A 25,535-nucleotide genomic window follows, 5' to 3' on the forward strand; every position below is an offset into this window, starting at 1 on the left:
TTTCCGGTGTTTGGAATGGGGACAATGTGGGTGCAGGTGGAGCAGGTATGCCCAGCAAAGGGTGTACCTTCATGTCTCAGCCATTCAATGTGCTGTTCCATAGCAGGATGAAATCGCCGATCGTCAGCTCCCTTAGCAAAACCTTTCAGGCGAATTCCTTGCATTCTATAGACGCGCAATAGCCGGTGGATGTCAAGGGCGAGAGAGCAAACATTCGGAGATAACCATCTTGTGTATCTTGAGCTTTTGAAGTCATTGCTATAGGTCTTCTTCTTGTTGGCGTGTGTTTGGTTGTATGATATGACAAGATTTTGTACAGATACGCTTGGTGAATATGGAAGAAAATGGTATATAGGTCAGTTTTCAACACTTATACCAGTATGAAATTTAACAATTTGCTTACGCGCCGTGACCCTGTAGTTGGTTGAAGTATAAGGCGAGCTGATGTGACATGAAATAGTGTTGAGACACATGGAAATGTTTGGTGGGCTGTCCTTCGGCGTCAGTATAATATTGACGTATATCATTGTTTCGGAAGTAGCATGGTGTGTAAGTTGTTCTGCATGCTGCAAAAATTATTGATGAATAAACTAGGAAATCAAGATGAACACAAGGGTAACTGGACTCACTGCAACAGTAAGTAGTCATATACTGTATTGTTTCGATGCCGGCGATGTCAAATAGATATCCGTATTTAATTTCACGATCCATGAGGAGGTTCAAAGAGCTGTCTTCGTTGGGTGGGCATTGAGTACAATAAGTGTTGGGTGGCAAGAAGGTGTGTTCTGTAATTATACGTCGAGTGATGGCGCGAGGTGGCTTGGCAATTCCGCTAAGTTTAAAGTTGTTAGTATCGTACCAGCAGTCGGGTAAATCAATGTAGGTCAAATTCCACAATCGACTCCACATTGCAATGGTTTGCTTGTGATCGAGACAGTGTACGAGAAACTCAATGGGCGCTTGGTTGGGGGAAGGGCGGAGAACTCCGTTTGATCTCTTCAAAAAGTTGGCAGCCAATGTTGCAAATATTGACAATTGGCTCAAGGTCAAGGTGTCGTGGATATCTGGGTACCACGTGGCCAGATATTGCAATAGATCTTTAACCAGCATGATTTCCGGGCCGTTTGTTAAACTGCAATACGGGATGGTGATTACGTGACGGGATGGTGAGAGACCAACGGATTGATAACAAAGATAAAAAAATATAGCGAAGAGTTGAAATGGACGCAGCGGTTTTGCGTTGCTAAGTGGATATCAAATAGTCAACCTGATGTGCACGTCCTGCGCACGTCGACTCTGCTTTCGGACGTGTGAAACTTGTCTTATACAAATTGGACTAATTGGGAAGGTGTCGCTCGCGCAAGTCGAGCGGCTCGTGGATTGCACAACCCTTCGAATATTCTGGCAGACCGCCAGCGCTTGCATAGGGGCAGGCCGTCTGCAGATGGCCCTCACGCGAGACGTCTGCCAGGCGCCTGCTGGCCTTGCCTGCAGGCCGCCTAAATTTTGCCTGCAGGCCGCCTGGATTCCGGCTTTCGACAGTCAGCTGGATCGATGGCCCAGCACATTCACCGGGGTTTTCAGCTCTCGGACACGCTTACCCGGTCTGAATGAGGTATTCGGATTTTAGACGGGGGAATCAGGCTCTCGGGTGGGCTTAGCTCAGCTCAGCAGGGAGCTCAGCACGGGCACACGAGTTTGACAAATCAATTGATTGATTTCACAGTCAAGTCTGGAAACAAGTCTAATACAAGCCTGATAAGAGACAGTGACTACGGAACATGAGAAAGATAAACAAATCTTAAAGAAAGACTCATTCTCATTATTATAATGTGATAATAATAAGAATGTTGGAGGATAAAGATCGAAGTTAAATCACAACCAGAAAGCCGTCTTTTAACCCCACTTAAAGCGTGTTCAGAGGCCAAAAAGCTAAACTCGAATCGATTTCCTCCAATGATTGAGATCACGGCTCCTGTGGTGTTGAGACTTATCATAAACCATGAAAACATCAACATCGAGTCAGGACTCCAATAAATAAATTCAATATATTTGCTTACTCATCAGCCAGTAAGCAGAATGTGATAGACAATTTTTTGCTTGTTGGATAGCTTTTAATAGATCGAACCAACTGACAGTCCAGTAACTTGAACGAGGTGGAAGTGCAGGACCTGGTCATGGGTTTTGGAAGATGACCCAATAGGAATTAGTCTAGATTGTGGATAATATGATGTGAGTCAATTTTGCTTTTCAAGAGTGATAAACGTACAAAAAAACTGACCAAGACGATGTTATATGTATCAAGCAATTTCTTGCCATTGAGAGGGATTACGACTGAAAGGTTGATAATGATTACAAAGAGGTAGCCCAGGTTAGAGTGCAAGGTGGATATATTCAAGATTTGATTGTGTTCCAGACTGCATTCGATTTCGAGCTCATCAGCAGTGAGAGAACTGGATCGTTGTAAGGCTGCCTTCGCTTGTGGGGTATGACGAGCTAGTCTAGGGAAAGCAGCTACATAAAAGACAAGGGTAGCATCATCTATGATGATCAAACTCGAATGAAAAATCTTCAAGACAGGATTAGCAAGACTGAAAACAAACAGGTGACAAAACCGATCATGTAAAGTGAAACTGCCCACCTCCACCTGGAATGGTCTTCATTGAGAGCCAAAGTACAGTACTGACTAGCCCAACATATAAGGGTAAGTATCAAGACACTGATTCTTCTTCATATGCGTTTGTAAAAGAAGCAAGAGGGGGAGAACAGACACTTACTAAAATTGAAGGATAAACCTGTGTGTTTCAAATGTTCTAAAGCGTGATGAGGTTGAATTAAAGCATCTCTTTTTGAATTTGGAGTGGAATAATGAATTTGAAAGTTCTTGCTATGCAGGAGGCCAGGGATGAACGTGTCACATTTGACCTAACCAATCTCTGGAGTTGCGGACTTTGCAACTTGAGTGATGTTTGTGGTTGACGTCTAGTAGCGGTCTCCTGGCCTTTTGCAGGCGGATTTCTGCTTGGATTAGGCCGTGTGAAGGATGCCAGGCGGCAGGCTGCCTATTGTTGGCCTGCAGGCCGCTCCTTATTCTTAATTTTGGAAAGAATTGCTTGCCAGAAGTATGCCCGACTGCAGCCCGCATCTAGATGGCCTGCAGTCGGTCTTGAGGCCAATTTTTGACCTGACCATTCTCAGACAGTGTCAGGCCAAATTCTGACAAAAGACCCTCCCGTGGTGTACATAAAGCTGTGGAAGTACCGAGGCCTCGACTCCCCGAAATGACACACTCGGGCCGCTGATGTCGGGTTGTGTCTCCATGATGGGGCGGCCAGAAAGGCACCTGCAATTCACAAATAGGAAGAACTTGACCTTCAACCGAGAATAAGGAAGAGGAACGAATGGAGGCGAGGACGGTCAACAGATATCAAATGGCTATTTCCTGAATCACACAACTTCAAACTTATCAGAAACTGAATTTTCTCAATGGCTGCGAACTATTGGCTTAGTTCCCATGCGTGAGCCGTGTTTCGCTATCTTTAACCCTTACCAGGACCAAAAACTGACTTGACTTGACATATCCCTCCAGGAACAATCATATCCTGACGCGGCATGACCTTCGTACCTCCCCTGGCAGAGCGATTGATTTGAAATTTGCGAGCGAACGTGAAATTGCATGTGTTAACATCTGGAGCTGCAATGGTTGCACACTTTACTTGTCGCTTGCTCCTGATTCGAACGCTGACGAAAAGGTATCTTTGCATCTCGATCGGTATCTAGTTATACATAAGTTGGCCAAACGATTGAATTGTAGACAAATCGTCACCGCCACCGCTGTCACCTATTTCCGGAGATTCTACGTTAAAAATGCGATTGCAGACACTGACCCGTAAGGAGATCCTTTTATTTGACATGTCGCTTTAGTTGAATCTTTCCCATTGTCTTACTCTCTTTATGTTTAGATGTCTTGTAGCCAGTGCTTGTATGTACGTGGCAACCAAAGTTGAAGAAGCTCCTTGTCATATTAAAACCGTGGTCGAGGCCGCTCGATTTGTGTTTGCAGGTCAGGCGAGGCTCTGACCTTTCTAAAATAGCATGATCCCTTAACATCCCATCTCGCAACTTCAAGGTCATGAACGGGTAATGGACTCATCCCCCATGCCTTTCTTCTCACAGAATATCCGGCTTTGGGTGCGTTTCCGACGGACGCAGCTGTTCTGGCGGAAATGGAATTCTATCTCATTGAAGATCTTGACTTCCATCTTATCATATGGCACCCTTACCGGTCAGTATTGACTCTACTATGATATTTTTGGCCCCCGTGTTCATCATATACTTACAGTTCCTTCTGGGCACTTAGTGATTTGGCCCATTTTACAGGCCGAGAAGATTCCGCGGTACCTAAAGATGCATCCGAGAAATTATCGGAATGGGTCCCTGCCGCCGGGTCGAATTTCTACGATGAATATCGCCGAGAATGTGATCGACAAGCATCAATGCTTGACTTGAGCGACGAAGCCCTTCAGATGGCATGGTACGCATAAACCTGCACTCCCTCACGGCATACATGCGGTCCAGATAATAAAAAAACATCTCTCATAACTTACGAAACATTTTCCTTTGTTGTCACCTACACCAGGTTTATCATTAATGACACCTATCGCACAGATATCATACTGCTATATCCCCCTTATATTATAGCTTTGGCATCAATCTATATTACTGTTGTGCTTCAGCCTCACCCCTCTCTCAGAGCAATCAAGCAACTTCCACCTCCAGTCCATCTAACTTCAACCAACACATCCAACAACACATCCAATGAATCTAGCGCAGCGAACTCCATTCGAAAGCAGTCTCTTCCCCCATCCCAACAAACAGTCAACCCCCTGGACTTCTTTGCCCATTTTCCACTCTCAATGTCACTCGTCCTTGAACTCGTTCAAGAGATTGTTGCGTCCTATGAGCTCTGGAACCGATTGGAAAACCCCCTTTTACCGATCCAACGTCCACCCGATAACCCTGCTGATCTACCTTCTGGTCTAGCTTCAACTCGCCTCAATCAGCCATACAATAACTCTACTAATGCACGCCCAATCCACGAAAGCAGCGAATCTTCCCCAGCATCCAAGGCAGCTGGCCTCATGGCTGCAGCGAAGACAGGCGACAAAGCCGCTGATGAAAGAGTGGTTGAAGTGTTGGTAAGGATGCGTAAAGAGAGAGAAGCAGATCTCGGTTAGTCTCTTTGATCTCCAACATTCTTCTGGTGTGATATGCGGTGATCTGCTCTACACGCAGGCAACCGATTGCTACAAGTTTCTTTTTCTTGTTTGATCTGTTTATAAACTCATCTTTACTTGCTTATGATGATGAGTCAGTTGTTCCTGTATATTCACGAGAATCTTGGGGTTTCCCCTTTGCGATGTGATCGAAGACTGAATAGGATCAACTATGGTGTTGTTTTCCTGATTGATGATTTGATGAAACTCGATTGTGATGATGGTCTTATGGTTTTGATTACCTTTATTTTCATGTTTTAGTGTATTTTGTAAGGAGCGCAAATTTTGAAGTGATGGATTTTTGAGTTTTCATTTGCCTTGCAAATCAAGGCAAATCATACGACACGTATTCTACAACCATTGAACAAGTTGTTTAACCAATCTTCTGGCAATGAAGAGATGTCCAAGTACAGATAATTGAGAAGGACAGAAACACCATGTCTTTGAATTCAAAATTATCATCGTACTAGAAGGGATATGAAACATTAAGATTGATGTTTTCAGGAAACCTCGTCAGTTAATTTCTGTCCTGTAACATGGCCATCATCTTTGGTGCTCATTAGAACCCAGAAAGATCAAGTTTGACGACTGTGGACTAATTTTCTACTATACAACAATGATACCATCAAGACTCAACGAGCCTCGTGTCGGAATCTCCAGCCAAATTTGGAGATTTTCACAAGATTGTGTGTCATTTCATTCATCTCATTTGGACTGTAAATAGTCAAAATCGTCAGCATGGCCCAGTGAGCTTCTAGGCTTGCATCAACCCAAAAATCGGCTCAATCCAATTATTATCAAAAGAGTAAAAAATCCTGTAAACTGGTTGATGCAGGTGGTTTTTATGTAATAAATAACAGCCAACCTGTTTAGGCTGAAACACTCTAGAACTTGAATAGCAGTATATATCTCATGATAAATAATAATATCCTGGTGTATACTTCATTATTCACATTCAAACCACAGGGAGCTTTCCATCTGAGTGTGAAGAACGAGTTGTAGGTATGATCCATATTGAAGATACATTCCAGATTCCAAAGGTACAAAGGTGGTGTACTAAAAAAAATGATAAAAGTGAAATTACACATGTTCCAACAACACTAAGAAAGCAAAAAATCATGAGTAAAAATCTATTTATAACTGATAGCAACAGTATGAAAGTATTAAAGGTGGAATGAAAACCATATGAACTAAAAGACCTTCATGATTTTGGTAAGTTTGAAGGCAGTGAGCATTTAAGAGAAGATTTCAAGGAGAGTAAGGAAAGTAGTAAGATACGCGTGATAGTTGAGAGAAAACATGAGCATATATGAAGATAAGACGAGGAGAAAATCATCCTAAGTTGAAGAAGGAAACAGTTTACACAGGAAATTTCGAGTGCAAGAAGATGTAATGAAAAAAATTCCAAGCATAGAGAGTGCTAGGGTGCATAAAGGAAACTATGCTAAGCGTAAAAATCCGTGCGAAGTCCGCGTATGACGATGAAGATTAATAGAATGAAGTTTGGTGTGAGGCTTGAGAGTACCCATTATCAGAGTTGATATGAGGGTACTGTAATTGATGAGATGCTCGATTCGCTGAACCGACTGGATCTTGTACTTGTGAATGAGAGAAGAATCCCGGGTAATTGACGGGATTTGAAAAATTGGTCATAAAACTTGATGGAGGTGTAAAATTAGGATAAGGGTTAAAGTGTTGCGATATGGTAGGTGGTTGTAAGGTGATGACTCTTTCGTGTTTGATCATTGTGCCATCTAGAATAAGAGGTTTAGAACACATCTTGCGATAAGCTTCACTTGCTGCCTCTGTGGTATGGAAATCAACTGATCCATTTCCGAGGCTCATTCCACTTTCTTGATCCATGTTCAAGTTGACTGATTTGATTTGGTTGAAACCCATATTGGTGAGGTACTTCAAGAGGTCATCTGTATCAATGCAAGCTACGGGTGAGATGTTGTAGACAAATATCTCTGAGCCGAAGGAGGGTGTGGTGTGATTTGACGGAATGAACGACCCATTTGTGATTTCCGCCGCTGGACCGCTAGAGCCACTGTAGGAAGATTCAGTTGGTGATGGAAATGGGATCGCTGAATTTTCTCTGTTCCTTGAACATGCTGAATAGGATTCTCCATCAAGTCCGCCACCAGTTTGAGCAGGATTTGATCCTTGCGATGAAGGTGGCCCGCCGCGCGTAATTGGGCCAAATCCGCCTGTGCTTTCTGGTGCAAATCGAGGTGACAAGTTTGGATGTTTCCCATGGAAAGCAAACTTACGAGCTTGTTCTATCGCTGATGCAGAAGGGCCGGGATTGAAGTTCATACTTGGGCCACCGCTACGTTGGACAAATGCATAGCTTATATGGAGCTCATACCCGTGTACACGTTTACCATGAAGCCCTCGCATCACAGCATGCGCTTCTTCGGGTGTCGCCATATCTACAAATGCTCTCCGTCTATGATGAAACAGATCTTTTGTGAACAACCTTTTTACAAATCCTGATATTGGAGTAAGGGATCTTTTGTGGTGGAAAATATTACTTACCGGCCTGCATTGTCCAAGGTTGCGAGAACACATACGTGTCTAATCTCACCAAAATCTCGCACAATGCTTTTGAGGGTCTCATTGTTTATATCGAGACTGAGGTTCAAAATATATAAATTGCAATTTCTGGCGTCAAGGGCGACGGAACGTTGTGTATGATTGGAAGAGCGTTGAAACTTGGCTTGGTTCGGAACGAAGTCTCCTTGTTTTGGGTAATGCAAAGGCATTTGTTCATGTCCTGTGCTGATAGTCTTACGCTGGAGGGCAGTTGTATCGGGAAGAGAGAGTTGGTCTAAACTTGAAGGGGACCCCGCGCGATGAGAGCAATGTGATGTGTCTGTGTCTTCGTCTTGAATCGCCATCGTTTTACTTTAACCCCCAGAAAGCAGAATAAGTCTCTCTCAGTTAACATATCCAACTTTAACAATCGGTCCTCAACTTTTTGCAGGAGGTGACACAGAGCGGGAATGACTCAACATCTTGCAACCATGTAGGGAAGTTCCATCGAGGGTATGAAGAGCACATTGCGCCATCCTTGGTTCAGCAAATCTGATCTTGTACTGGTGGGAATCACTCCGGAACGACGACAAGGGTTGGACGTCGACCACTTCTCCAGCGACGGAGAAATAGTCTGACAGATCGTGAACTGACACTATAAAAAAATGATACCTTCCTTGAGCCACTGGAGGAAAGCCTATGTTTTCATCTTGGGTTAGCTGAACGGAGACTCACCACTGGGTAGAACGTTGTCCACCCGGATGGTCGCCGATGAATTCAGGGTATTGAGGCGACTGGGCCGAAAATCGGACATTTATGAGCTATGGCGCGTTATGCAGTAATAGATTATGAGGTACAAAGCCTGATATTCAACAGTTTTTGGAAGTTTGTGAGTAAGAAAATTTATGGCTGAAGAAAGCGATCTGAGTCAAATGCGATTGATCATAGCAAAAGGGCACGATATATCGTTCAACAAAAGAGGAGATCTCATTGATGTTAGCTCAAATGTTCCATACCGCAAAGCAATTCCGAGTTAAATGTCGGTGCGACCAGGGGCAAAATTGAAGACTCTGTACGTAATCAACCAGTCTTCTCTAAAATGAAGCAAAAGGGCGGGGGTGCTCAAGAAACGACTCAATTCTTTACTATTTGTCCGCGCGTTCTGAGCATAAGCAAAGCGGTTGAACCCCATGACCAACTAAGCTCAATTTTGTGAGGTAATCCAGCTGTTGGTGGTCAATGTGGTCGTCCACGTCTCAGCTTATGTGACCAGCCTTGTTGGTTTTTAATTACATGCGATATTACTATGCGCCGAGAAGGTAAAGTCCATTCCGATCGCTCTCAACCCTTTGTGTCTCAAATTATCATCAGAACTTGTGACCTATAATTAGGATGCTGTTCAATCATCAACAAAACCTTGGAAGGCCCAACGGACGTACGCATCTGTTGGATATCCGCTGAAAGCAAGGTTGGACAAGCAACGAAAAGGACGAGAGATAGCGATCCTTGCATTGTACAAATCAAGATATCTGATTAGGTGATATTAGTAACCTTGAAATGAAAAAAGGCTACACAACAAAGATTTCACCATTGCATTCTTCAAATCATCCTCAGATCCTTGTCAAAGAGTATTGGCCAGATTCAGAGATGTCCTAAAGGATTCTGACAAACCATAGAAGTGGAGAAAATTGCTGAGTTGCTTGGAGGCACCACAAGCCAAAAAATGTCAACGCATTATGCACCTGCATGCCATTAGCCCAACGGTCACAAACAACAGCAACCATTCCACATCAAGGAAGTAAAAATGTGTTACCTTACAAAGTTTGTGCAAGAGTTATCTATCTAACTAACCACAATTGATTGTAACATCTTTCTTTCATTCAAGAGTTTTTGGCTTTGAACATCTGACATTCTCTAGTGTAACCCTGTCTTCAACCCCTGATATTTTATCTATTCCCTTCTCAGATGATATCTTTGCGTCAATTTCATTGGTTGCTGTCTTTTCAATAATTTCATTGGTGTCTGATAGTTCCATGCTTGACAAGATCTTAGAATTGATTAATCTATATAGAAAGGGCATCAAAGTCTGAAGTGATGTTTCACAAGCAGCACTGTTATTTTCCAAAATGAAATTGGCTGTAATTTCCTTTGAGCTATATAATGAAACATGTGGTGTCTTACCTCTGGAAGGATTCTGAGATCACTATGAGCTTTTCCTGGAGATTTTAGGTCAGTAGTTTTAGAAATCCAATCAAGATTCCAGATAAGGACAAGCAACTGGCTACTCACTTCATTAAGGATGAAATCATTCCACAACTCATCACTGCTGGCCTGTTTGCACACTGTTTTCCTCATGGTAAAGAGAAACTTCAGGGACAAGGACCATCCTGCATCAGTTCCCCATTTTCTTTGCTTCTGCTTGAGGTGCGGGTTGTTGCACAATAAAAACAGCACATGAAATTCTTATGTCAGTATTTTTTTGAGAAGCTCACACACTTCTAACACATTGTTCTGAAGGCCAAGATAAAACTTCTTGACAGGGTGGACAATTGAGTTGTCCCTCATTTTGAAGATGAATATGAAACAGAAGCAATAGGATCAACAAATAGAAATTTATGCCTTGTTTCACAAAGGAAAGGAAATGAAGCAGAGATATTTCAAGCTTGCACAAACTTTTTTAAATAATAAACCACTTTCAGACACCAAACCATGATGTCTAAAGAAAGCTCATGACATAAGGTGACACAAGATCATGATCTGCTTGAAGGATATTGCACACTCTTTACGTAAACTTACAAGACATTACATTGAAAGCAAGAATGTTTTGCAAGTGGTTTGTACAAATAGGAGACACATTCAACATTTGGAATTAAGTCTTTGAAGTTGAGCAAATGTCAAACTCAAGAGAAAAAGAAGCCAAACCAGAACGGCTAAAGGAAGCTCATGATGCAAGATGAGTCATGCCTTTGTGATTAGCATGATAGACATCTCTGAATGCTCTTTACACAACTTTTCCAGTAGCATGGGATCTACAGCTGTGGATTTGTCTGCTGAATCATGCTTGGCTTGGGCTTGTTTGATCATCAAATGCTCCTTATGTAGGTTTATATGAGGTGCTCTGACAAAGATCTGCATGATTGGATGCTACCAACACAAATACCTATGTCTATCATGATATGTTAGTGGACTGTTGGGATAGATCAATGTACGGTGTGACCACCAAGTTGCTAAACAGTCACATGGTAGTGTTGTAAGTGATATTGCATTTGCCAGTTCTGCCATGGGAATAAGTCAAAGGACTTGGTTGAGCTACACATGGAAATTACATAAATTCAAACTTGGGTAGCTCAGCAAGGGATCAGGGGCATTTGATGATTCTGCTTGTACAATTTGCAGAAAGATCTTGTGCATATGTGGGTGCACAGCAGGCATAAAATCCTTGGTGAGCTCACAGAAAACGGAAAAACAAGATCCAACCAACCAAAAGGAGCCTAAAGCCTTCAGGCAAGAAACACAACATTAGGGGTAAGTCCCTCATTCTGAGACATGCCAATTCAACTTGCTTGAATGACAGCTGACACATCATCAAAGGACTTTGTTAATCTAGTGATTGTGCCAGATTTCCTACCTTACTTGACTGAGCCCGTAAGCACAACCTCAGGAGAGCTATACATAAAGCTTAAAATGGAGGCAAAGATAGCTTGGACTTTTATAAGTAATCCTTTTGATAACATCACCAAATATGTTGTACATGAACAGTATCCTTTTTATGATCAACAGTCTCTTACATTGGTAACAGCAGAACCAGTCTCTTACTTCATGTCTCCAAGTATGAGACAGGGTAAATTTTTGTTGAAGCTAAGTGTTATGGGCTGGGACAGGGGTTCGGGCAACACTGGCACAGCTGCGCTGTGCTGCGCTTCAGGGGTGGCAGCGGTTGGCGCAGCGGATTCCCGCTGCTCCAGATTTGAGACTTGGTCAGCGAACCGAGTCACAGCTGCGCTGTGACTAGGAGCGCAGCTGTTTACCGCTGCTCGAAAATCACGGTGATGGAAGCGCGACGGCAATAAGCGCCGCTGCGCTGCCGAAGCGCTGTAAGCGTCGATATCACAGCCAAATTTTTTTATTACTAGAGTAATAAAGATATGAGCAATGATCTGAAGTAAAGCTTACTTGTCGGTAAGGGTTCTTCTCGGTTTCAGTGTTCCGGTTTCAAGGTACTCATTTTGGCACATCCTATTAGATGTTCAAACAACGCATCCATTCAGTGAAAAGGCTTTGGAGAGGGAATTGAAATGTCAAAAGAAGAGAAAATAACGGTACCTTGAAAAGGCGCATGGCTTTGATATAGTCTTTGGTATCAACTGTGAAGCGATGATATATACCTGATAGGAGACCATGAGGGTGAGCCTAAGGTCATAATTTGTGGTAGAATCATATGAAAACTTACCTGGAGGAAGAACTAGTACTATAGATCGCCTTTGCTGACTTGAACTCTGATCCAATGTTTATCACTCTTGTCTACTTGTTTTTGCCGTTTGCGAAGTCAAAATTGAGAGTTGTTTGCGATAGATGAAGTATAAAAGATTGTGGGTTACCTCGAACATCAAAGTAGCCGGTTCCATTGATAATCCATCGGATTTCTTCATCTGTGTTCATCAGACAAGCGAGCTGGTATTAGTGAGGAGCAACGCGAAATTGGTACACACGATGAAGTTGCGGATGGACGATATTCAGGTGGCGTTGCAATTACGGTAGAGTTGATTTGCAGGCCAGTCGTACCGAAAAACTGAGAGCTGTCTTACCTTCATGTAGATGCTCTTCGAAGAAAGAGTTGATGTTCGTCAAATAAACGTCCCCTTGATCGGAGAAGAGTAGTAGACAAGAGGCAGAAATATGTGAACATTTTTTTCACATATGCGAAGCTGATGATTGAAAAAACACGCACCATGGCTTCCTTACTAAAAATGATTTGATCTCGATTTCGATAACCTCGTTCAGTTGCTAACTTATCAACTTCATCAAGTTCTTCTGTATGCCAATGTAATACGCCCAAATCTTTCAAGCCATCTGGAGTGATTGTGACTTTTGAGTCATGTTCGGCTCTTTGGTCTTCCGAAGACTGGGTAAAATAAATCAAGGATGTTGAATAGAATCAGTTAGCTTTCATAAAGCCTTATCAAAAATCACTACACAGCCGCTGCAACCGCTGCAACCGCTGTATAATGACCGCAGCACCTGGAGCGCAGCGGAAAAAAATATCCCTCAAAACTCAATTCAAAAAGCGCTGCTGGAAAAGCGCTGCATATATTTTGGAAATCCGAAGCGCGGCTGGAAGCCGCTGAGCTGAAATTCCTCAAAGCGTAGCTTGAAAAAGCAGCGCTTCAGCTTTTCCCTGCGCTGCTGGTCCACTGTTGGTTCGGGGCAAAGGTCTCATTATGTGACATGTGTGATCACGTGTGTCACATGCTGTTACATCTATGTGACCTATAACATAGAGTATGTCTGCATACAAAACATGGCCACCATAGAGCTGAACAAAGCTCTGGCCTTAGATGCAATGGTAATGAACTGTCAACAAATGATGCGTATTGATGACAAAGATACAAGCTGAAAAGAAATTCAAGATGAAGAAACTGTTACAATAGTATTCAAGTACATAACCCATACAACTAATAAGAGGAAAGATAAAAAAGATTGGTTTGCACTGATAATAAGCTTCCTACATATACAAGAGACAGTATTGCAAATAATGAAAATCCAGACGAATAAGATTAGAAGAAGGTAAAAAGAAATGCTCAAGATTCAAACGTTGAAAAAAGATAAGATTTTTAAGAAGACACCGTATATAGCTGAACAACTATGATCTCGAGACAAAGAAAAATGTAAGTCAAAGCGTTAGGTATTGGTTGTGTAGTCCTGGAGTCGCGTGTTTTGATACTCGGAAACCTGCGAAAATGGACGGAGATGTGAGATGTTTGCTTGAAGGATCGCGAACAATGAAAGGTTATAAGCTTCTGACTCACCGATGTAGCAATTTGCATTTTTGGCCGACAAGTCTGAAACTATGAAGATGTCTTCTTTACCGGATTACTTTGTCTTTCCACGCTTGCACCCAACGAACGCCCATAGACGAGGTTCTCTTTCGAATCCTGCTGATGCTAATACGACATCAAATCAAGAAAAGTTAATTAAATCAAAAGCTTTAATTTGGAAAGTCCTACAAGTTACTTACGTCCGGTATAAAACCACAATACTTGATCTGGTTAGCCAGACAAAGTCGTAGTTTTTGTTTCATCGGTGGGCAGGGAGAATCGGGAATAAGCGAAGAATCCTTTTTGATTTTGTCATTAGATTTCGCCTTTGGTTTCCGAGATCGAGTAGGAGGAGTTGATTTGCCTTTGGATTGTCTTTTTGGGCTCTTGTGATCTGTTGTATCAGGTGCCGAACGCTGTCTCTTGTGTACGGTGTTTGGGTTTGTTCCAAGTAGCGCATCCGAAATCACAGCAGCGTGAAGGGCCATCGCACGAGATGACCTCTCCATCTTACTCGCGAGTTCGTTCAACGAGATTTTAGGTTTCGAAGTCCTCACCATGGAGGAAGGGAGTCTTCTCAAGGGCTTCTGCTGATGTTGAGCTTCAGATTGATTGCTCTTTGAGCCAAGCCGATTAGGAACCATATACGATGTGATACTCGTGTCCGAAAGCAAGGTAGGGTCGATGTGCTCGCGCAGGGGATTCCGCGTGACGTTTGGCGCAGGGTGAACGACCCCTCGTGAAAGCGACAGAAGCACTTCAGCATAATATGATATTGGCTCTGGCTCGTTTGAAACTACAGCAGGATTTGAGCGGTCATATCGTTCTTTGAAGTCGACAAAAAGTGACATGTGCAGAGGTGAAGGCATGATAATTGGCTCTATCTGTTTGTGTTTGGTTTAGTTATAGAAGTGATCCTGATGGGCGAAGAATTGGAAAGCTGGTATTGTCGAAAGGTAAAGGATGATGGTGAATTGAAAGTCGGATTTATTTTGAAGTGATGAATGTGGAGAGAGAGACGAAGTTCCAACGAAGCAGTCAGCTTTATATAGGGCCATAGTCGCCATAAACTCGTTGTGCCTTGAAAGTTTCCTGCCATCTTGTTGATTGACCTATCCACTCTGTGACGGCAAGGCACAAGAAATGGCCGGCGTCAGAGTAGGTACTATGTTCATCGGCGAAAGACCTCATCCATGATAAGAGATATGTCAAGCAACTTTTGATGAGTCAGCAAGCTACTCTTTGGTAACGCCCTTGATTATGTGTAGATTATTTTCTTTAAAGCGGCTACAAAGATTAGATTAGTTGATTATTGATTTGACCATTCTGAAGTATCTTATTACATGGGAAGCTGAATTAGTGACCCTGTATCATGATGATTCACGTAACACGGCGTGCTTTGGGTTCTGCAGGAAACTGCCATTGATCGAGCGTCTCAATACCTCCTTCCTCCACGTCTTCCTCCTTGCCCCAGTGTCTTTGAAATTCACCCATCTTGAGGGCACCCCCGGAATGAATGAATATTCATGGATACAACGGATAGCAGAAGGAAAAACCCGCCAATACTTTGCTTACCTTGCCGCCTTTGTCTGGTAGCCTTGTGGCCTCCAGCATGAGTACTATTTGCTCTAGGAAGGAGGTGTGTATGCAGTTGATAACCCGTGTAGAAAACTTAGGAAAGTTGGCCTACAAGTTCTTGCTTCAAGTTTTGAGCAGTCTGTTTCATTACAATCCCTACCTAATTGGAATCACTCATGGTGACCTATAGCAGCGCTCACAACGCCTTGGACTCGAGTGTAGATTTCTTGAATGGTGAGAAAGTATCTTGCCAGACTGAACTCTTTCTCAAGATTTTTCTGGAAGCCGAAATGATTAAGTATTCCAAAAATGTAATCATAAAATAGTGAGATTTTTTAAATACGTGAGGACAAAAGGCCCAGATTCTTGACTATTGAGCTCCAAGGAAAAGCTTTGATCATGCAGTTGAGAGCAGGAATGTATGTAATAACTTCAGAGTCGATTCCATTGAACTATGTCTTTGTCTCTTAATCTAGAGTAAGAGAGCCCACCCAATCCCAGAAATAAAATATACATCCTGTTGCGTATTTTCCCCAAATACGCCAATGCTCAAGTTAGTCGAATTGCCAGAACCATAAATTCAATCCTCAATTAAAGAAGCACAAACATTATCAAGAAACAAAGAAACGATTCCCAAAAATTATGTCTGCATGAACAAAGTTGATACAAAGAGAAAGAACAAAGGAAACGGACTGATGAAGGATATCATAAATTCATCAAGGCTCGATTCTTTATCCTCCTATTCTCCTCATTCATCTCAAAGGCTTTAATCCTTGCTTTCTCATACCTATCAACCCCCAAGAAAGGATCTTATTAGTCACTTGATAAGGTACAAAAACTTGAAAGGACGCAAGGAATCTACAACATACCCTTTGGTGATCCTTAGTAATCTTTTCACCGATTCTCGATCTTCATTTTGTTTCAATCGATGATGTACGATCTCTAGATGTTTAAATGATAGATATGGAGTCGATTCAGAGGATTGAATGTTTTCAATCGGATATAATCGTGTAAAGTCTTCAATATCTTTCATTGATTCTTTCACTCCACCAAATCTGATTTTTATCATAGAACGAAAGAAAGCTTTTGTTAGAACCTGGTCAAAAACAAAGAAAAAATTACTAGATACTCAACTTTGCCTGTAACCTAATCCAAGCAGCCCACATCTGACTCACAAGTCTTGCTTCAACAGATTTCACTAATTCAAACTTATCTTGCCATTCACCAGTAGATCTCCATTCATGAAAAACTTCTCTCGAGATTTTTCCTGCTCGTTCAGCTGAACGTACATATTCACACCTCTCCAAAACTAACAAATATATCCAAGTGATCCTAATAGCTTTTGTATCTCGATTTTCGTGAATTGATGAGAGCGGAGAAATGGTAAGATCTTGGTATAGCTTGTAAAGGTTCGCGATATCACTATGAGCTGCATAAACTGAAAGATATGATCCAACCAAGATGGATAATTTGCGTTGTTCTGCTGGTGTTTTTGCCGATAAATTCAAGCCACCTGTTTCGCTTAGAAACTGATGTATGAGCCGATCAGATTCTACAATGGTGTCCTTCTTGGACTTTGGCACTCCTCGGTATGGCGCCATCGGGTCATCATTAGTAGCAACTAAAGGTTTGTGAGTATTGATCTCTTCTTCAACTGGCTTTTGGTTTGGTGATTTATGATAGGTCAGTTTGCTCATCGGAGTAAAAGAAGCGTAAGTCTGCAACATCAATGTGACCGCCTTCACACTCAACCACTTCGAATCTTCGAATGAGGTTGATCCTGGCGGACGAGAATCAAGCTCTCGACAGAACAATCCATAAATCCATTTTGCACGAGGAAGGTCACCAAGGCGCTTCGAGCCTTCAAGTAGCGCCATGTATGTATTCAGATCAGGTTTGAGACCATCTTCGTGAATCATTCTATCTAAAAGTCTCAATGAACCTGAATACCATTTCTCTGCTTCTGTGCGTCTCGTGGATGTGCCGGGTGGAGGGCGGCGAGCTCGGGCCATCGCACGAATGAGATGATTATACGTTTCTCGCGTCGGATATAAGCCGGCGGCCTTGAGGTCTAAATAGATGTCCATAGAGCGCTCAGGTTCAGTGCTTGCTCCCGAAGCTAATGCTTTCAGAACCGCGTTCCAAATCGAGATCGGTGGTGTGGGATGAGCCAGAAGACGAACCCGATTGAAAAGGTCTAAAGAGTGGGCACGACGGTGAGAGGTGTAGGAGAGATATTCGAAAAGTTGAAGATAGACTGCTGGTGTCGGTGGTGTGCCGACTCGTTCCAATTCTTGCACATACTTGCTAGCAGCTTGATAGGCAGCTGTGGGAGTTGAACCACTACGATATAGGAGCAAATGAATGTGTGCTTGTTGGAAGGCAGAAGATTTGGTAAGACTGGCTGTGAAAGTACGTGCAAAGGAGTTGAACGTGTAAGCGATTATTGAAATATTCATCAACATTCGTTGACCATTAGGTTGGGCAGTAAAAACATACCTCTGCTGTAGGCTTCTGAAAGTACTTGAATTGATCGCTGAGCTTTTGATGGTTGAGGTAGATGAGCAAGAAGTGTCAGAAGACTATCGGTGATGGGTCCAATATCAACTTGACGAGTTTTCATCAACTCTACTAGATCAATCAATTTTTCCGATTGTAAATTACGAGCCTGGATCAGGGTAGTGGCGTACATTTAAGTAAAGAAACAAAGCATCAGTAAATTATTCAGAGGACTAAAAATGAGGTGATGGCCCAGACCGACAAGTCGATTGATCACTCAACAGCTACAAGTAATAGACTTTTCCAATCGTGAAGCGTCAGCTGATCAGCGTTCAAGTCAATTCCATGTGAATCAACCATTTGTGTTGGGTCATCTGACGAATTCGAGGGAGATTCGATTGCCTTGGATGAACAATTCCACAGCTGTTGTTGTTGCTTAAGAGATGCTGATTTGTAAGGACCCAAGATTGGAAGATGCTCGAGGTCATTAGGTGAAGGGGTTGAATCCATTTCTTTTCTTAATTGTTCTGGAGAAGATTTCATGAGGGATTCGTAAAAAGAATCAACTTCGTTTTCGGTGAAGTATTGTTCATGTTCATTTTCGGATAAATCGAGTGGGTTTGTTTTCGCGGGTCTATCGAGATGAGGTGGTAAAGCACGTGTCGGAAGATTTTGTGATACTAGACTGCTAGAAATTGATTGGTTCAATGGAACTTGGTTTGCTCTAATTGATTGAGAGTTGGTATGAATCGTATTCCTGCTGATAATAGTGATTCGATAACAATTGGTCCTTAAAAGTGCTCTCATTGAGTTGAGAGTACCAAGTCGAATTTTTTGAGTTTGCAAAATGATAATGAATGTCGAATAAGCTCCGTCTGATGTTTGAGTGAGTCTGTGCTCTTGCTGCTTCACTTCTTGAATGCCTTTTTCGAAGTATCTGATAAACTTTTTATGCTGAGTGGATGATGGCGATAGCGATGAGGTGTTGGTATCTCTAGCTGTTGACCATGACCATGACCGTGACCGTCTTCGATTCTTGCAAAAAAATCCAAAAAGTGCATACAGAGTCATGTGACCATTACACATGCAATAAGCTATGTAGCTGCTTCAGGGCCAGGCTATGCCGTCCGGCCCGTAATGAACTATCAGAGCGACCTTTGTATTCCCATACAGCTGAAGCCTGTGTTCCAGATTTTTTGCAACTTTCCACCCTCGAGGGCCTCATTTCGCCTAATTGACTCAAACTAACAATGCTCACACCACTAGCCATCGCAGCAGCTTCCGTGAGTCCTCATACACTCAATGGCATATCTCTTCTATCCTTACCAGCTCGAACGCCTCAAAGAGCCCGAAGCAGTCACGAGTTAACTATTTTTGACGATCAATGTTATATTTCCTTGATTATCTCAAAAACGAAGGGTATCGGCGGTGCAGTTTTGATACGATATTCACTTCGATCAGCAAGATCAAATGGAAAAGTACTATCACCCTTCATGAATATGGTCGCAGGTAAACCAAGACCAACAAGGATAGGAGACCTTAAAGGACCTTGGGCCATCGGTGGTTTTCAAGCTAGGATGGATCGTAGAGAAGCCAAAGATATATTAGGACTTAAGTTCAGTATTGATTTAAAAAACTCATGGTTCTCAGATTGAGCTGACTGTGACGTTGATTGGGTTTGGGAATCAGGGAATCACAAGTAACTAAGAATCGATTGAAGGATGCTCATCGGAAAATCATGTTAGCTAATCATCCAGATCGAGGGGGTAGTCCTTATTTAGCTAGTAAAATCAATGAAGCTAAAGATTTATTAGAAAAGAGCTTGCGGTGAAGCTTTCATATTCTCAGATGAGAGGCGGGGAACGACTATTTCTAGGTGGAATTCATATACCTTTCTTTGTCATGAGTTTAACATTTTTTTCTTTGGTTCAAAATTTCAATTGGTGTATCTTTTCATGCAAGATGCAAATATCTGGGTGTAACTAATCAGTTCTAGTAGGCAGTTTTCGAAATCAATTGAATCCCACTTCAATGTCTTTACACTTGCGAGCAGACACTACCAGTACCTTCAATGTTCAAGCCACCACTGGTTGATAAACTCGATTTTGAATTACGCTCAAATGAGATCACGGTGCCTTTGTGCGATTGTATATGGCTCCACTGGGGTTTCTGAGGGAATTCGGCTGTAGGTTCGGAGCGAAGTTAGAAGCGCGATATACCCTGACCAGCGTCTGATCTATAGGTGGCGGTGTCATATAGAGCCGTTGATTACTCCCTTTATACCTTCTGAAAGGAGTCTCATCTGCGACTGGCCCACATCGCTCTTTATCTCACAACAAAACTGAGGCCCGGCATTATACTTGTGACTTGCAAATCTGCGAGTGCTTTCAAGGAGGCGCCGGAACGCGTCTTAGGATTAGAGGTTAGTATGACTTTTCTACAGCGTCACATCATCCCACTGTGATTCCAAGCGCAGCAGACTGTCCAGAACTTCCATTTTGTGAAGTCACCTTTTGTAAGAAAAGGCCCCCACCACCAACCAAAATCTATTGTTGCACGTGAGGAGTGTCTCCTCTGCCCATTGGTAACCACCCGCTTCAGATTTTAATAGTATCATGAAGTTGAATCAGCAAAGACTTGCCCTATCTATTACACCACGGGGCAACTTTGAACTGGGACCACGTGAAATGTAAGTTGGGTATGACCACACCAAGTGGTTGTGTAGAACAGGTGACAGTAGTGTGAACCCCAGATATGTGGCCCCCACCCCAGCTCGTCACCCGTTCTACGTGTGGGCTTGCTGCTCACAGCAAGCCCGCGTTATGCTGATGTGATGCACCAGCCTATCAGTGGCTGAGCCAATGCGTGTGAGCGTGGCCTGTCAGCCAGCTGCTCAGCGCCTACACAAAAACATGAGTTAGATGGTCTGGGAGCAATGTGCCAGTCAGGTGCTCAGCACACAAATGAGCTTGGAAACCGCTCATCCAAGCTCACATTGGCTGATGAAAATGTGGCTATCTGTTTCTTACTCTATCAAAAAATTGGCCCGACCAATGATTCCTGGATATCTTTCGGTTTTGTTGTTGTACAATATCATGTTTCACAAGATCAGTTCTTTTCTTGTCTCTTCAGATCCCTCAAGACAGTTCCATACTTAGAATGGTTTCAATTATTATTTTATAGCTCCATGAACAAATGTAATAAATGCTAATTACATTGAGATGGTATTTGACGATCCTAATCATAACTTTCCATCAAATTTCCATAAAATACTATATTGAGGCCATGTCTTGTAATATCAAAAAAATTCAAACTTTCAAAAGATAACAATGAGAAGAAAGCAAAATTAGATGAACTTGAAAAACAGTTAGACCAATTTGTCACTGTCAGTCAATCAGAATGTTTCTTCTTCATCTCACGGTAAAATATTGTGGCTAAAGATTGATTTGGTTTATTTATTTTGTCATCTATTCATTCTACTAAAGAAGTTCAAGCAAAGATGGCAGCACAAGCTTGAATACTGATCTCAGTGGTTCTTTCAGCCTCTTCTCTCCCACAATTTACATGAGTATTTTGTGGACCAATGCATGTAAGCAGGATGAACTCACGGGTTTAAAATCATTGCATCATATACGGCCCATAGATTATCCAAGATGAATTGTACAAACATCGGTCTAAGACCTGGTCTTCGATTCAATTGTTTCTTTGTTAAGACCATTTTGTACCTTCTGATCAAAGAAATAATCACCCCATAAGCAGCGTTGTAATTTATCTTCTTCAATCTCCAATTCCTTTGACCAAAGATGAGAAAATTTAGAAATCGTGAATGACCAATTGTCAATCGCTAACAAAAACAAAACATCACCTTTTGTAGGATTGAAATATAAATCGGTATCATCAGTTTCTTGAAATTCTTCTAGTTTAATTAAAATTGGATCATCATTTTGTTTTTCTTGTGCTTTTTGCCATTTTCAATCTTGTTCCATTCTTTGGGTCACAAAAGATGAACCCATGACAGCATCAACTTGTTTGACTAATTGTACAAGGTAATGATAAGCTTCTGTTGGTGTGAGACGTAGTTCAGTGATAAGACGATCCATTCTGTTGATCACAAGGATAGGCTTGAGTTGTTCATTCCATCCCTGTCGTAGAAAATTGATAGTCTGAAAATAAATCGTAGCTTAGCTTCAGGACCACAGAGTAGATCCACAAACCAAGAAGAATGATTGATCACATCAAGAACAGCCCTGGCAGCCGAATGCAAAACTTTTGGAGCAGGTTGTGCAGATGTCACAGCCTGGTGTTATTTTCAAAACAGGGCTTTACATACATACATATGCAGTTTGATATCAAGTGTGACGTCACAGGTAGATGTCACAGTTCTTGCCTCCCTGGTCCCCTTTTGAATTCCGCTCTTTCAAAGTTAGCGTTCACCGTCATAACATTGGTCATCCTGGAGCCGATCAGTCATTCAAGTTTAATCCATAGTCATTCTGATTGTTCAAATCGAAGTCCTTTCATCAATTGTTCTAATTCTCTTTGTAAGTCTTTCCTCCCTGGATCCTTCAAATCAGCCATGTTCGCATTGTCCATATCAAAGTCCTTTGGCTGATTGCTCGCTCCATATGTAAGTCATGCTTTGTCTTTCAGCTTCATTCTTCTCTGCCTGATTCACACCATCCTACAGGTTGATGCCATTCTGATCATTATTTTCGTTTTCATTGTTCATATTGAAATCTTGAGGTCGATCATCCTGAGTCAAAGATTTCTCAAATGTTTCCCTGTTCGTTTTTGCATTCATTGAGTACATCATTGGTCTCTTCTTTATCTTCTCATCGTTCTGATAGCCCCTGACAGCCCCATACACTTGGATCAATCTCCTAGTTTGTAAGTCTTTCATCATCTCAATCTTTTCTTCAAGTTCTGACTCTCATTGGTCATAAATCCATTGGTTGATTGCTTGATAAACATTTCTTACAGAAACAACCAATGAAAACAAGCTATTAACTACACCAAATCATCAAACATATCCATCAAAGACTAATTTTTGAAGATCATTTTCTCGTCTTTTTTCTTGTCTTTTTTTCTCATTTGTTTTTCAATATAATCTCCCTTGATTGTGTAATTACCATTTGCAGTTTTTGTCAATGCAATAGATAGATCAGTTGTTATTTTCAATTTCATTCCGTGAGCAATGATCAAAACATCCCAACATGATCTGCGGGTGCTGCTATCAGCCATCATGAGGCTGGAAGAGCACTGGGATGAGCCACCACTCACCAGCTAAATCCAATTTGCTTGCACTACAGGAGTGCGAGCTATCTCACCTGGTTGACACAAAGTCTGACTCACACTCCTGACAATGTGAGTCATCTCATCTGTTCATCGAGTGAGCCATCTCAGCATGTTATGATATGAGATGACTCACTGACTCACCCAATGAGCGGGTGAGCCACCATCTTGTAGCCACATGATCAGATTGAGTGAAGCCCACACTGGCTGGAACGTGTAGCTCACATTGGGTACGACGATGTAGACAGTATGTCACTACAAGAAAGATAATGTTTTCTGGGCAGAAAATTAAATTATTGATACACAAAAATATTGAGAGGCCAGGAGGAGAGCAAAAAAAGAAAAAAAAAATGCATCTTGTTCCCCGCGTTGAGAACTTCACTCTGCATATTTTTCCGTATTTTTACAGTCCATATTGATAAGTGTACTAACAATAAACCTCCACAATCATCCAATTACAACCTGTAACAAGCACTGAAATTTGGCTCATTAGTGTTTAGAGAAACTTTTGATTTCTGAAAATACTCATAACTTTTTCAATTCCGGTCCAAAACGCTCGATTTTGGGTGCATTGGTAAGCTGGAATTGTCCTCCAAATAGCTCATAATAGGACCACACAGCATGCTGGTCTGCTAAAAAAGATATCACCTTTTTTATACCTTTGTACATACAGATCCATAGAATGATTGGCATACTAGCTACATAGTTCTTGATCTTATGAAAGTTCGAGAGAAAGAGTTCAGCTTTCTAATGCACTTAAAATCGAGTGTTTTGATGCAGATTTGACAAAGTTATAGGTGTTTTCAGGTATCAAAAGTTTCTCTAAACACCAATGAGCCAAATTTCAGTGCTTGTTACAGGTTGTAATTGGATGATTATGAAGGTTTATTGTTAGTACACTAATCAATACGGACTGTAAAAATATGGAAAAATATGGAGAGTGAAGCTCTCACCGCAGGGAACAAGATGCATATTTTGATTTATTTTTTGCCCTTCTCCTGGCCTCTCAATATTTTTGTGTATCAATAATTTAATTTTCTGCCCAGAAAATATTATATTTTGTGTAGTGTGTGTTTTATTGGCAGAGTCAAAATTCGCGTGAGTGTCACGTGCCATCAGCCCCGTGGTGTAGGTATTGTGACGTATTATCATTTTTCAAATCTTATACCGCTTTGGCCACAGGGCGGGATGCATTTGGTGACCTACCTAGTACGAGCAAGGTGATATCGAAGACTTATCTCGAACCACAAGCACCAGAGATGAGTGAAACAAGCTGCGAGCCAAACTTAACAAGGGATCTGATGGACACGCGTTATGGAAGAAGGGCTGGTCTGAATTCATATCTGACAAACATTGCTTCTCAAAACTCAAATCCAGTTTCGCAACCGACTTCAGCTTTTGAAAAGGATGACATCAGGACAAAGAAACAACACGCTACTACAGAATATCGTTGTCAGAATCACTCAGAATTACAAAGATTGACCGCTTGCAAAGCTGAAACACGCCTGGTAAGAGACATATATCAATCAGGAGAAGGTGGAGGCGAGGTTTTTCCAAGCGCAAAACGTAGGAAGACAATTTCCTTGGGATTGCCTTCCAGAAGTTATATCATCCCATCGATCATCTGCAAAGAGAGATAACCCGGCAAGAATCTCAAGGACATCTGAAACAGAAAAAGAAACACATTTGCCTCAATATCCAAATAAACCTTATGGATGTATCTCAAATCCTGGTCATGGTTCACAGGTAGCAGCAAAAAGCTCCTAGCAACAGCAGTGGTCCCATCAACCATCTGTATGTCGGATACCTCCCAACAATCGTGAACGGCCACTGGTCATAGCTGCAAAGCAGGATGAACTGGCAGAGCAGAGGAGGATGAATTCCATGAGATTACCTTCGAAGAATCATATCATTCCACCAATAAAAGGACATTGCATGTAGAACAGGGTATCACTGCCAGCATTAAAGAGGTTCCCAGATGGGAATATGGGTCCTAGTGATCAGATTCCCATTCTGCTACTGTTACACAGTTCCATGAATATTTCCTGAGTAGCCATTGTGATATATGTAGTCAATATTTTGAAATGTGTTTCTCAATCTGAACAAAGTTACAGCATGTATTACACATGATTTTTTTATCTAGATGAGCAGATAACTGAGCAGACCTGTATGTAGCTGATAGCTAAGGATTTACTCAGATGTTTGCACATATGTAGTGTATGCTTTATGGCTCAGATGTGCAGTGCAAGATGATTTGATGCTCCATTCTTCTCTCAATGATATTCCCAGCCTAGGTCATGTTCCGACCAGGGAACCT

General features: G+C 42.0%; 6 protein-coding genes across 6 annotated transcripts; 2 read left to right on the forward strand and 4 right to left on the reverse strand.

Annotated features, from left to right (window-relative positions):
* Positions 1-3,372: 3,372 nt before the first annotated feature.
* On the forward strand, positions 3,373-5,615 carry MELLADRAFT_79335 (uncharacterized protein; the record flags this gene model as incomplete). The annotated part of the gene is made up of 7 exons (XM_007416585.1): positions 3,373-3,518; positions 3,590-3,702; positions 3,781-3,889; positions 3,963-4,063; positions 4,177-4,285; positions 4,361-4,534; positions 4,640-5,615. 7 exons carry the CDS (start codon positions 3,487-3,489, stop codon positions 5,235-5,237), a joined length of 1,236 nt encoding a protein of 411 aa, XP_007416647.1.
* A 591-nt stretch (positions 5,616-6,206) lies between these two features.
* MELLADRAFT_79336 (uncharacterized protein) lies at positions 6,207-8,914 on the reverse strand (the record flags this gene model as incomplete). The annotated part of the gene is made up of 5 exons (XM_007416624.1): positions 6,207-7,030; positions 7,189-7,728; positions 7,818-8,186; positions 8,295-8,469; positions 8,550-8,914. 5 exons carry the CDS (start codon positions 8,626-8,628, stop codon positions 6,964-6,966), a joined length of 1,230 nt encoding a protein of 409 aa, XP_007416686.1.
* Positions 8,915-12,053: 3,139 nt separating this feature from the next.
* On the reverse strand, positions 12,054-12,927 carry MELLADRAFT_39941 (uncharacterized protein; the record flags this gene model as incomplete). Its single annotated transcript, XM_007416623.1, has 5 exons — positions 12,054-12,224; positions 12,304-12,335; positions 12,413-12,463; positions 12,620-12,673; positions 12,759-12,927. Coding segments are annotated over 5 exons (477 nt in total), but the record flags the coding sequence as incomplete, so codon positions are not given.
* A 952-nt stretch (positions 12,928-13,879) lies between these two features.
* Positions 13,880-14,718, reverse strand: MELLADRAFT_68107 (uncharacterized protein; the record flags this gene model as incomplete). The annotated part of the gene is made up of 2 exons (XM_007416622.1): positions 13,880-13,975; positions 14,050-14,718. 2 exons carry the CDS (start codon positions 14,716-14,718, stop codon positions 13,880-13,882), a joined length of 765 nt encoding a protein of 254 aa, XP_007416684.1.
* Positions 14,719-16,132: 1,414 nt separating this feature from the next.
* Positions 16,133-18,733, reverse strand: MELLADRAFT_112172 (uncharacterized protein; the record flags this gene model as incomplete). The annotated part of the gene is made up of 5 exons (XM_007416621.1): positions 16,133-16,214; positions 16,297-16,523; positions 16,603-17,831; positions 17,927-18,095; positions 18,284-18,733. 5 exons carry the CDS (start codon positions 18,731-18,733, stop codon positions 16,133-16,135), a joined length of 2,157 nt encoding a protein of 718 aa, XP_007416683.1.
* A 692-nt stretch (positions 18,734-19,425) lies between these two features.
* MELLADRAFT_39952 (uncharacterized protein) lies at positions 19,426-19,757 on the forward strand (the record flags this gene model as incomplete). The annotated part of the gene is made up of 2 exons (XM_007416586.1): positions 19,426-19,541; positions 19,616-19,757. 2 exons carry the CDS (start codon positions 19,426-19,428, stop codon positions 19,755-19,757), a joined length of 258 nt encoding a protein of 85 aa, XP_007416648.1.
* Between the last annotated feature and the right edge of the window lie 5,778 nt (positions 19,758-25,535).

This window comes from Melampsora larici-populina, assembly GCF_000204055.1.
Source record: "Melampsora larici-populina 98AG31 unplaced genomic scaffold MELLAscaffold_62, whole genome shotgun sequence".
NCBI classification, from domain to species: Eukaryota; Fungi; Basidiomycota; class Pucciniomycetes; order Pucciniales; family Melampsoraceae; genus Melampsora; species Melampsora laricis-populina.